Source organism: Dendropsophus ebraccatus, chromosome 2 (genome assembly GCF_027789765.1).
Source record: "Dendropsophus ebraccatus isolate aDenEbr1 chromosome 2, aDenEbr1.pat, whole genome shotgun sequence".
In the NCBI taxonomy this organism is placed as follows: domain Eukaryota; kingdom Metazoa; phylum Chordata; class Amphibia; order Anura; family Hylidae; genus Dendropsophus; species Dendropsophus ebraccatus.
Genome location: NC_091455.1, coordinates 77197646 through 77210444, shown reverse-complemented (window position 1 = coordinate 77210444; position 12799 = coordinate 77197646). Strand labels below are relative to the sequence as shown.

Below are 12799 nucleotides of genomic sequence, written 5' to 3'. Positions count from 1 at the left end.
TATAGTCTACATTACACCACATTACATTACATACACTTTCATAGCCAATACAGTGCCATAGATTTATACATATAGTGCACCCCCTGCTGGAAACTCCCTCATGGTTTGTGAGAGAATTTGCAGCCTCCCTGATCTAATAAATTAAGGAAAATAGAACTGTATGTGCATTTCCTATAATTAATGTACACTAGGATTTTGTCTAACTTTCCTTAAGTAATAACATATTAAAAAATACGTTCTGGCTGGAGTTGTCCTTTAACCCTTTGAGGTCCAAGCCCAAAACGACCGAGTGGACTGCGCAAATTTTCATTTTTGCCTTTTTGTTTTTCCCTCCTCCCCTTCTAAGAGCTCTAGCACTTTCGTTTTTCTATCTACAATGCCATATGGGGGCTTGTTTTTTACAGGAATAGTTGTACTTTGTAATGGCGTTTTCATTCTACCATAACATGTAAGTTATTATTTATGAAGATATAAATTAGTGAAATCGTAAAAAGAATGCAATATGGTAACTTTTGGGTTCCTGTGTCTACGTAATGCACTATATGGCAAAAGCGACATGATACCATTATTCTATAGGTCAGTCCAAACACAACCATATGCAGGTTTAGGCTATGTTCACACTACGTATATTTGAGGCTGTATATTTGAGGCTGTATAGCAACCAAAACCAGGAGTGGATTGAAAACACAGAAAGGCTCTGTTCACATAATGTTTTAATTGAGTGGATGGCCGTCATTTAATGGCAAATATGTGCTGTTATTTTAAAACAACGGCTGTTGTATTGAAATAATGGAAGTTATTTACCGTTATATGTCGGCCATCCACTCAATTACAACATTGTGGGGACAGAGCCTTTCTGTGTTTTCAATCCACTCCTGGTTTTGGTTGCTATGAGGACCTGACATGAGCACCAAATACAGCCTCAAATATACATATTGTGAACCCAGCCCACAGATTCTCTAATGTTATATATTTTTTCTTATTAAATCCTTTTTTTTTTTTCTCAATTAATTATTATTAAATAGGCCTATTGTGACGCTTATAACGGTTTTATTTTTTCACCTACAGGGCTTTATTGGGTGTAATTTTTTGCGCAATGATGTCTAGTTTTTATTAATACCATATTTGTGTAGATTGGATGTTTTGATCACTTTTTAATAATTTTTTTTATATATAATATAACAAAATCTGTAATCCTGGCGCTATTTTCCCTATTTGCGTTTACGCCGTTCGCAATGACGATTGTTATATTTTAATAGATCGGACAATTACGCACGCTGCTGTATATAATATGTTTATTTATTTAGTCATTTTTATATGTTTTATTTGTATAATTAGGGGAGGGGCTTTGGGGTACTTATAAAAACATTTTTACTTTTTTTTTACACATTTTCTGGGTTCACACTACGTATATTTCAGGCAGTATTTGGTCCTCTTGTCAGGGCCTCATAGCAACCAAAACCAGGAGTGGATTGAAAACACAGAAAGGATCTGTTCACACAATGTTGAAATTGAGTGGATGGCCGACATATAACAGTAAATAACTGCCATTATTTCAATATAACAGCCATTGTTTTAAAATAACAGCAAATATTTGCCATTAAATGCCGGCCATCCACTCAATTACAACATTATGTGAACAGAGCCTTTCTGTGTTTTCAATCCACTCCTGGTTTTGGTTGCTATACAGCCTCAAATATACAGCCTCAAATATACGTAGTGTGAACCCAGCTTTACCTGCAATACTTAGATTGCAGACACTAATTACTGCAATGCCATAGTCATAGCATTGATCAGTGTAATAGGCGTTCTGCTCATTGAGCTTGCCTATGGCAGACTCAATGAGCAGAAAGCCGATCGGACTGCGGGGGTCCTGATCGATAAGTGACAGGGGACTGCCCCTGTCATTAACGGTGAGGGCCGGGCTGCTCACTGCAGCTGGCCCCCACCTCCTATGAAGCGTGCTCCGCTCCGGACCACGCTTCATAGCAAAGGATGTGCCCAGGGTCGTCTGGGGACAGGCACCCAAGGCGTACTGGTACGTCTTTGGTCGCCTAGGGATTAAGCTAAATATGCATTATGCCCAATGTGCATATAAACATAAGTTAACTAAATGCATAACAGGGTAAATGGTAGCATAAAGAAAAAAAAAGAGAGGGGCAAAGGGGGAAATAAAGTGAGGCCCTAGAGTGTCCCACCTGTTCCGTTCTGAGGAATTCCTGGGCACAGTATGCTTGTTAGGTCTGATGAATTTTAAAACGTATGATTTTTTAAAATCAGTTATGCCATCTCTCATAGGTAGTGTGAAAATTTACATTGCTTGGGTTCAGTACTTAAAATATTGCTGTAATACCCCATTCATGCAAATAACAATTTTATGGTATGGAAATAATTCCTTTGTTCTGCCTACAGTGTTGGCTTTACTCGTGCATGTAAGATGCCAGAAAAATCACAATATCATGAGTGAGAAAGGAGAAGACTTAAAAGAAAACATTGTGAAGTATGATGATGAAGGGGGCGGAGAAGAAGACACAGAAGCTTTTGATATTACAGGACTTAGACATCACACAGTAATGCGAGAACGAAAGCCAAAGAGGACAATACGAACTGATATACAAAGTATGTATCGGTTGTCATTGGGACTTGGTCCTGATGTTGCCATATTTAAAGAGTTCTTATCAGAAAAATTAGAAGAAGCAAATACAGATAAAAGTGTACTTCCTTTGGACTATCTTCACTGCTATGCCTTTGAAGGTACAGGCTCTCCCGCTGGATCACTTAGTTCACTCAGCTTTACTGAGACAAGTGTGTCAGAGATTGACACGTTCTATTGAGAAAAAAACAAAACAAATAAGAATACATGAACAGTTTTTTTTTTCATTCTTGAGCATCTACTTATGACAGTAGAGGCATACAGACAGTTGCCTGAATCCTGTATGTTTCTCCATTATCTTGCTAATGCTCCTGTTGTGTGGTTATCTTGTACTACTGTAAGATCAAGTCTCACAGATTACCATTTTCAGTACACATAATAGGATCTGGTTGGCCCCTCCCTCTTTGCTATAATAAATAATGAAAACCTATAGTTAGCAAATAACTCTTTTGAAATTAGAATTAAAACAAAAGTGTGGATATAAAAAGTAGATTTCTCACAATTTCACTGACATCTGGTTAGAACACTTTTTCCTTTCGTCCAGCATTGGCATCGGGCAAATAATAACTCATGGGGTATTCATCCACCATATATTCATTTATTTACTTACAAAAATATGCAGCGTACAAACAGGCTCACAGCTGATGTTTTCCACTCGCTATGACTCCGCAAACGTTTCGGAGGGTCATAGCTCCTCCTTCCTCATGCGCAACAACGCAGAGAGCTGGACAACATTATATAGACAAGCACATTAACCATTAATAGAGCATACATCTAATGGCAAATTATAACATAGTGTGACTTTATATCAATTCTCATTAACAACCCATATAATACGCATGATACTGGGTAGAGATATCAATAATACATATACACCTATACAATTACAAGAATGCTTTGAAGCTGCAAATATCATTGAGCCCTTTCGGGCTCAATGTTTCCAGTTTAGTGATCCAGTATGTTTCACATTTGAGCAATCGTTTCTGATTCTCCTCCCCATCAGTACACATTTCCAATTGTTTCACAACTTGCCATCTCAGATCACATTAAAAAAAAAATTAATTTCTTCTACTCTTTTACTTGGGTCCCATTAAACTTCCTTATGGCTGCCTTATTAAGACGTATTTTTCTAGGCCTGCTGGTCTGACCGATGTATCCTAACCCACACGGGCATTTGAGCAGGTACTGTAAATCAAATTCTTGTTGTTACATGTGTAAAATCCTTATTTTATATATCCACATTTTTGTTTTGATTGTGGCTGATACCGGATTTTGTGGAATTGGGCAGTGTGGAAGTATTGCTTAGAAGACCTAGTGCGTATTGCAGTCTGCAGTTCTATGTTTTGAAATAAGTCCATGATTCATATAAAGGGTGTGGAGGGGGAAACACACAAAGGGAGACATTTATCAAGGGAGCATTTTTTTTTTTTTTTTTTTTGGTGAATTTTATTTATTGAGTGGATGGCCGCCATATAACAGTAAATAACTGCCATTATTTCAATATAACAGCTGTTGTTCTAAAATAACAGCAAATATTTGCCATTAAATGGCGGCCATCCACTGAATTTCAACATTGTGTGAACAGATCCTTTCTGTGTTTATAATCCACTCCTGGTTTTGGTTGCAATACTGACTGAAATATTCATATACTGACTGAAATATACGTAGTGTGAACGCAGCCTTAAACTGCAGCAGCCGAGTCAATGAGTAATGGTCTATAGTGCTTGTGCCCTAGGCCTATAAAGCCTCTCCTTTCTTCCTCCCCACCTTTTCCCCCTCACCCAAAAATTTACATAATCCAAGATTTATGCCCAATTTATCATCTGCACAATTTTTATTTTATTTTATTTTTTTTAATTAAATTTAATTTTAGTTCCTTTTTCTTTTCTTTTTAAACATGATTTTCACTAAAATTTCCCACAATGTTCAAGTTATGGACAACGCTTTTTGGCACGGGCTGCATAAAGTTAAGGTCCACTGCAGCTTCAATTATTTCTTATTTGGAAAAGTGGTATTTCAGATTGTAACTTTTTAATATAAGGAATTATAGACTTTACACCTTGTAGAGCAACATTTGAATATTTCTTTAACAAGTTACATTGGATTGTGAATAAAATAAGACCTTAGTGTATAGAGGACTAGTCTTTTTTACCTTTGCAATAGTTTTAATTTGTGCATATTATAGCAATAAGATACATTTAATCTAAGACACACAATACCTTATAAAGCCTATGAGACTTTGCTGCATAGATCTAAAGCTGGTTATATAAGATTAGTACTTTTATATTCCAACTGTTCAAATATTTCATTTATGTACTCTAATAAATTTCCAGAAACAATATTACAACTCCATAAAGTTTTTTTCAAAGAAAATATTACATACTCAACGTTTTTAACCCTAAGGCCGCCCACAAGTGTTCAGAGCAGGGGCGCACTCTGAACCGCCACGGTCCTGGGTGCTGCATGTAGCCCGTGACTGCGGCTATTATCGGGAACGGTCCCATCGCTGTGCCCGCTAATTAGATAATAGGATGCAGCTATCAAAATGACAGCTGCATCCGATTACCTGATGCAGTCGTTCTCTGGTGTCTAGTGGGGGAGATCGCCCCCCCCCCCCCCGGGACGTTATCCAGGAGGAGCGATCCCGTGTCTTCACCCGGCCAGGGTCTGTGTCGTGATGGCGCTAATCCCGGACGGCATTCGGTTGCTTCTGGCTGCAGCAGCCGGAAGCAATCAAGTGCCTATCTCATCGATCTATGTTGTATTAGTATGCAGCATAGATCGCAATGAGAGATCAGTGTACTTATACTAGAAGTCCCCCAGGGGGGCTTCTAGTATAAGTGTACAAGTAAAAAAAAAGTGTCATTAATAATAAAAAGCCCACTCCCATGTTATAAATTAAAATAAATAAATACATTTATAAACATGTTTGGTATCGCCGCATGCGTCATCGCCCAAACTATTAATTAATCACATTTCTGATCTCGCACGGTAAACGACACAAGCGCAAAAAAAAACAAAGTGCTAAATTGTGCATTTTTTGTTCGCATCAAATCCAGAAAATTTGAAATAAAAAGCAATCAAAAAGTCGCATATGCGCAATCAAGTTACCGATAGAAAGAACAAAAAATGACACCTCACACTGCCTCATAGACCAAAGGATAAAAGCGCTATAAGCATGGGAAGCAAGACATCACATAATATAAAAGTTATACATGTTACATATCGTCGTAATTGTAACGACTTGAGGAACATTTGTAACAAGTTTTACCCCAGGGCGAATGGCGTAAAAAAAAATACCCTCCAAATAAAAGACATGAGTTATTTTTTGTTTTTCAATTTCCCCACACATTGAATTTTTTTCTGGTTTCGCAGTGTACTTTATGAAAAATCCAGCCTGTCATTGCAAAGTACAATTAGTGACACAAAAAAATAATGGCTCATGTGGGTTTCTAGGTGAAAAAATGCAAGTGCTATGGCCTTTTAAGCACAAGGAGGAATAAACAAAAACTTGAAATTGGCCTGGTCCTCTAAGGGTTAAAGGGGTACTCTGGCGCTGGGCAATTTCTCAAAAATATAAAGCTAGTACAAAATTATAAAACTTTGTAATATTCTTCCATTAGCTTTCTGGCCGGGTTCTCACCTTGTCTCCCCGATCTACCGTCCCCCTGCCCCCCGACAGAAGTAGCAGTTTCATCCACCTTTCCTTGCCGCGTAGTCCATCCAGCTTTTCTCACTTCGGCCACCATTTGTTTGATATTACGTCACATAATTTATGCACTTCCAGGCCAGGTTTGCTGTATTCTCTCTCTGTTTGGCCCTGAATGTGACAATGACATGCGCTGGTTTGCTTCTATTGGCTGATCCAGTTAACACCCATACTGACTGCTATGCCCAATAAGTTTCATCCCTGTGCACATGCGCAACTAGGATAAGACGAATCTTTGACTCCCTATGATGCCAATAGTGTGCGCTTGCATGCACAGTGCTGGCATAGCCAATACATGAATGTTTAGTAGTTTGGGTGGGGACCATAGAAATGAAAGAGAGGTGGGATTTGTAGTATGGGTGATGGGGTGGGTGGGTCTGCCGAATGTTACTAGGCATCACGGGAGTGGGAAGAAGTTGTTGTGGTGTTGTGGTGAGGATGCAGGTAACCTGAAATAAGTCCAGTCTGTGATAATCATCTTCTGGATCAGAACACTTTATTCCATGCTTCCACAATCGCTTCCTGTCTAGCATTCCCCTCCTCTAGCTCAGCTCCTCCTCCCTTGTTACATCACTGTTGCTGGGCAGAATAAAGGTGAACAGTTAACAGCATTAAGAATACATATAACAACATCACAGTTGTCATAGTGCGTCAAGCTCCTAAATAAGGAAATAGATAGCAAGATGACAGCTTAAACTGAGGTCTGCGGGGTCTGTAGAATGGTATGATTTTCTCATGGGATTTACATGTGTGGGCAGGTAAGAACTAGGGATGATCCGAACCGAGTTCGGTTCGGGTTCGTACGAACCCGAACTCTCGCAATGATTCCCGCTGTCTGCCCTCTCCGTGGAGAGGGTGGATACAGCGGGAGGACCGCTTGGAAAACTGGGATACAGCCATAGGCACGGAGCACGAAGCGGGCAGACAGCGGGAATCTGATGCCGAGCGTTGCTATTTAAAGCATACCTATAGTGTGTACTCATTTAAACTACCAAATAAGAGTAGTCTAGAGTTTTCTTATAGACTGCTGTAGTTTTACACCATTAAATTGATAGAAACCACTACCCTCTCTGGACCCTTTACTGATAGACCCCATCAAATATAAGATTTATTAGTCATCTAATACACAGATCAAAAACATTTTATTTTCATTTTATTTTTGTTTTCAGATAAAGCATATATGGATATTATGTAGGGAAACATAATAAAATCTTGTCCAATAGAGCTCATGCAGACTTCTCTATTATGATTGTAAACAACCTCCAACTTGTACTGAGCCGTAACACCTCTGTACAGGCTGTTTGCATACATCTCATCTGTGTACATAAGGTTTTACGATGTCCTTTTCTGATTGGTGGCAAAGGTTGGGCACATTCTTTGCTCCACTGGTAACAGTTGAACTTTTAAGTACATTTCCAATAATTTTATGGAATTAAGGCATGTAGCTATGACGTTTAAGTGCATTTTGTCTGCAGCATGGGGAATAACCTTTTTTCTCAGCTTAATTACATTTTGAGGTCTGAGTAAATAAACCTTATAAATATTCATCAAGTGAGACACACAGTGCAGCCTTCACTTCCTCTTCTGCTAGGGTTTCAGACAAATACTGTTAAAATCAAAGCATTTTCTCCATGTCTCAATTTTCTCTATGTCTCGTAAAATAGTAAAACGTTTACATAAGGGTTAAAAGATATATTCTATTTGTAAAAATGTAGTGATTTAGAAAAAAAAAAGAAGTTTCATAAGAAATGCAGAATGGTTGGAATATCATGGGATATATTTACTAACTCCACCCTAGACACTGTACAGAATACAAATGTCTTTATAGCAGGTGTTTTCTAAATGTATAGAAAAGCGATGCACCACATAGACAGGTCTGTGCCTTTGAACATGATACAAATGGCACCATTTTTATGTATGAAGGTCTAATTAGTGGAGAAAGGGGAGGAAGTGTACAATATTCCAGGAATCTAGCTGGCTTTTGATTTCAAGAATGACATCCTATTTCCATAAAGATTCCATTTTTAAGTACACTATGCAATGTATGATACATTTTTAAGCAATTGAAAGACTTGCATATTTATATATTTACTCTATTCTAGTTAAACAGAAAACTTTTGTCTGTTATTGAATTTAAATGTTTCCAACTTTTATTGCTGTGTTTTTTTTTATAATAAAAACAACTTTAAACCACCAAAATTGATTAGAAAAATGTTAAAATAAACGTGCAATATACATGATTTCAATGGTGCTCCTCTGCATGGTTGTCATAGTGACCTTTTTGTCGAGTGGCAGAAATGTGCCGGAGTTATGGGGAGGTATTAAAAAAAGGCCTTATTGTTAGCAGCCACATTATTGTCCCTAAGACTATGTTCCCACAACGTTTTTATTTTTAAAGTTTACAATTCGAAAAATGACATCCATCATTTAAGGCATTTGATGACGTCTGTTATTTTGAGGATTGGCCACCCGTCAACAGCTGCTGGTACGTTATTCTAGTTTGGGTTAATAATTGGCCTTTGGGTGTGTCTTTAATTTAAAAGTTCATTGAATTTAAAAGGACGGTGAAAAAATAAAAACTGTGTGAACAACAAAAAACAATGTCTGATGTTTCCGAAAATAATTAACATGATTATTATTTTGTTGTCCACGCAGATAACGTCCGTCATTTTATACACTGTGTGCATTGTACATATGTCATTCCATTGACTTCAATGCATTGCATTGCAGTCAATTAAATTGTGGCAATAACGGACGACTTTTTAAATAAAAAAAGAGTGTGCCTTTTATCTTTTTTCTTGACATAGCCTTTGTATGTTGTAAGTAGTAAACAAGATAATTACTCCTTGGCCACCAAGTAGAAATAATATCTATAACATCTTGTAATAATAAGTGTTGGAATATCACTTTTTTAAGCTAGACAGATACAGGAATATTTTCAAGCATAAGGATCTGAAGGACAAATTGTGATGGCTCATTACTGGTTAAGTGTGTCTTCAAAGTGGAAAGTCTTCTGTGTAGGAAAGAATGTGAAGGAAACTAGTCATGGGCACCTAAGGCTCATTGACACGCATGAAGAAAAAAGACTACTAAACTACTGTACTACTACTGTAAAATACACTGAACTGATGTACTACTAAAATGGAGAAACAGTTTATGCTGGTTATAATAAGGTATCAGAACACATAGTGCATCTTAAATCACTATGTATGGGGATGCGTAGCTGCAGATCAATAGGAATGCACATGCCTCAGAATTGCCCATGCCTCGGGAATAGGGATGGTCCGAACCGAGTTCGTACGGAGTTCGTACGAAACCGAACCATCCGCAATGATTACCGCTGTCTGCCCGCTCCGTGCAGCGGGCGGATCCAGCGGGTGAAACGCCTGGAAAACTGGGATACAGCCATAGCCATAGGCTGTATCCCAGTTTTCCAGGCGGTCCTCCCGCTGTATCCGCTCGCTGCACGGAGCGGGCAGACAGTGGTATTCTGATGCCGAGCGGGTTCGGACCATCCCTACTCGGGACTGTCATTAAAAGGGGCTAAAATGGTCACATGAACAACAAAACTGGACATGGAATGGTAAAATACAAAAAGGTTGCCTGATCTGATAAATGTTTTGTTTTACATCATATAGATGGCTTGATGTGCCTGCATGTTGCTAACTTTGGACTAAGGGAAGAAAGCGAGCTGACATAGACAATGTAATTCTTTAGACAATTATTCAATGGGAAACCTTTTGCGCTGCTATTAATGTGGATTTAACATTAAAACACTGTTACAGACTAAAAGACCCTTTTTTAGAAGCAGGGCATGGGTGCTGAGGATGAAGCTACATTTACTACCCTCATGTACTGTGCTGTTTCCTTGATATTAGGAGGTTAATCTTCATGCTAATTAGACATGTTGGTGCACTGGGGGCAGGATCCCCACAGTAGCCCCACCCTCTGTGCACCAACATGCCTAGTTAGCTTATAGAATAATCTGCATAATATAACAGAAACAGCTATGAGATATCAGAAACAGATCCCAGCAGGTTAGAATCTTATCATTTGCTGATAGCTGATAGCCCTTCCGCACATCAAAAATCATTCAGAAATTATTTAAGAGAGATTGAGTGCAAAGTGTTGACCTAGTCTCAAAATTTTCCAGATTTCAATCTGATTGAGAATCTGTGGGGTGTGCTGAGAAGACAAGTATGATCCATGGACATACTACCTCACATCTGGCAGGTCATAAAAAATCTTGGTTCAGATATCTCAAGACATGTTCAGAGGCCTTAAGGAGTCCAGTGCCTTTACAGGCCAGAGATGTTTGGTGCCATGGCTTCTCAGTGTACACTGTACAGTATTTGTATACTGTCACTTCTAACAAATGGAAATGAACACGACAAATGCTGGTCAGATCATATTCTCAGTTTTATCCCAGATGAACAAAAACAGAACTAAATGTAAATGATTTATAAAATCATAACTTGTCGATCCTCAAGCTTTTTAAACAGTAAGTGTAATGAAACAATGTAATACAGTTACACTGATATTTTTCTCAAGCTATGTATTTTGGGATCAGCTATAATGTTGGGATGAATGTTGGCTGTCTAAATGGATATAATGTATTTTTTGCAATAAATAATTTAGGAATTTAAGGAGGAAATGATTTAATTAGGCCTTAATTCACATGTGGGTTTTAAATAAGGGCTATATCTTCATTCTACTTAAGCCCTTAATAAAGATACGCATTAACTAAGCATTTCAGGATCAGTTATAATCCCTTAATTATTGTGGCTACAGAGGGAAATGAATACCCTACAATATTCCCTATAATATACTTACAAAATAGCTTTCTATTTCTTTCGGCAAAGTCGTACAATTTTTGTCATTATTTAAAGTGATTTTTTTCTTAACGTCATCCATCAAATCTGTAAGGGGTCTCCAACCACTATCAGACGGATCATGTGGTCCAATGCTGCCCAATTTTAACAGACCATCGGTTGAACATGGTCACTGCCACTACATTCAAACATCTAAGAGGCTGCTAAACATAGCTGAGTAGTGTTTCCTATGTATGGCAGCTCTATAGAGTTTAATAAACAGGCAGCTTGCATGCTTGACTGCTGCTCCATTTAACCGCAGTTCTTGTCATTGATGGGGTCTCTGTTGTCAACCCCCACCAATCAAACACTGATCACCTATCCTGTTAATAGCTGATAAGTTTTGATTATAGTGAAACCTATTTGACTATACTGAAATCATTTTCAGCTTCTTCTCTTTAATACAAGTTTGCTGCAATCCAACTTGATACGGAAAAATCTATGTACTGAACTCAAGCTTAATGTTTTCTTTAATATGAGTTTTAATGTAATGTAGCGGGCCTCACCTTGATCCTTGGTAACATATTGTACTGCACTTCTAATGTCAAAATAACTTTACTAAACAAACCTAACTTTAACATTATTCCTCAGTTACTGGCCTTGTCATACTCCCTGCTTTGGAAAATTCCAACACACTCAAAATACCCACATTCTATTTAGAAGAAATATGGCCTTTTTAGAGGTTATTGAATCAGTTCGACACAATGCTTCTCAAGGTCTGTACACCGGAGTACAGGGGCTCCTGTACACCCAGTACAAGGCATGCAAGCTTCGACACTTAGCTTACATATGCTTGGCTGAGCCCAGATTGCTCAGAACAGTGAATGTATCAGGCCACAATGAGAGTGCTCTACCAACTAGAATGAGACAGTCAGGCATGCTTTCTCCATAACTCTCCACTCCTTGACATCCCACTGATCTTGGAAGATAAAATTGCCAAGGGGCCTTGTTCTACTGATTCCAGGCACTGGCCATCATTTACTACATTATTTACTACAATATTGTTGTTGATCGCATCGCGGGGGGGAGATCCGTCCCACTAGACACCAGGGACGTGCGGCGCAGTGCCTCTAAGTGCAGCTGTCAGGTTTGACAGCTGCACTTAGAGGCTTAATTAGCCGGCGCGGCAACGGGACCCGCGCCGGCTAATAGAGGCACTGCCCGGCTGCACATGTCAGCCGGGATCAGCGCCGTTCAGAGCGGGGTCCCGGCGGGACCCCTCTCTGAACACCCCGAGCGGCACCATGACGTATCAGATACGTCATGGGTCGCTAAGGGGTTAATATGCAATGCAATAGAATGAGAGCCGCCCAATGCACACATTGTATTAAATGATGGTCATTTTCTGCACGGAGGTCAAAATAATAATCATTACAATTATTCTCGGACGTCTTTTGCAAGCAACCAACATTATTTTTTATTCGTTCACACACAGTTTTTCTTTTTTCACACCCCTTTCACTGTCTTTATAATTTAGGTCAAAGGACCTTTCAATCAAAAACACACCCAAAGGTCAATCAGTCCACCTTAACTAGTATAATGTACCAACAGCCGTCATTGTAATGA

General features: G+C 38.7%; 1 protein-coding gene across 2 annotated transcripts in view; it reads left to right on the top strand.

Moving 5' to 3' along the window:
* The window catches only part of LOC138783296 (cadherin-19-like), a 107688-nt gene extending 100988 nt beyond the window's left edge, over window positions 1-6700 (top strand). For both annotated transcript variants that reach the window (XM_069957833.1, XM_069957834.1), the window contains one exon: window positions 2413-6700. In XM_069957833.1, coding sequence (XP_069813934.1) covers window positions 2413-2834 — 422 coding nt within the window. In that variant the 3' untranslated portion in view covers window positions 2835-6700. The remainder of the gene's footprint in view (window positions 1-2412) is intronic.
* Window positions 6701-12799: the final 6099 nt, after the last annotated feature.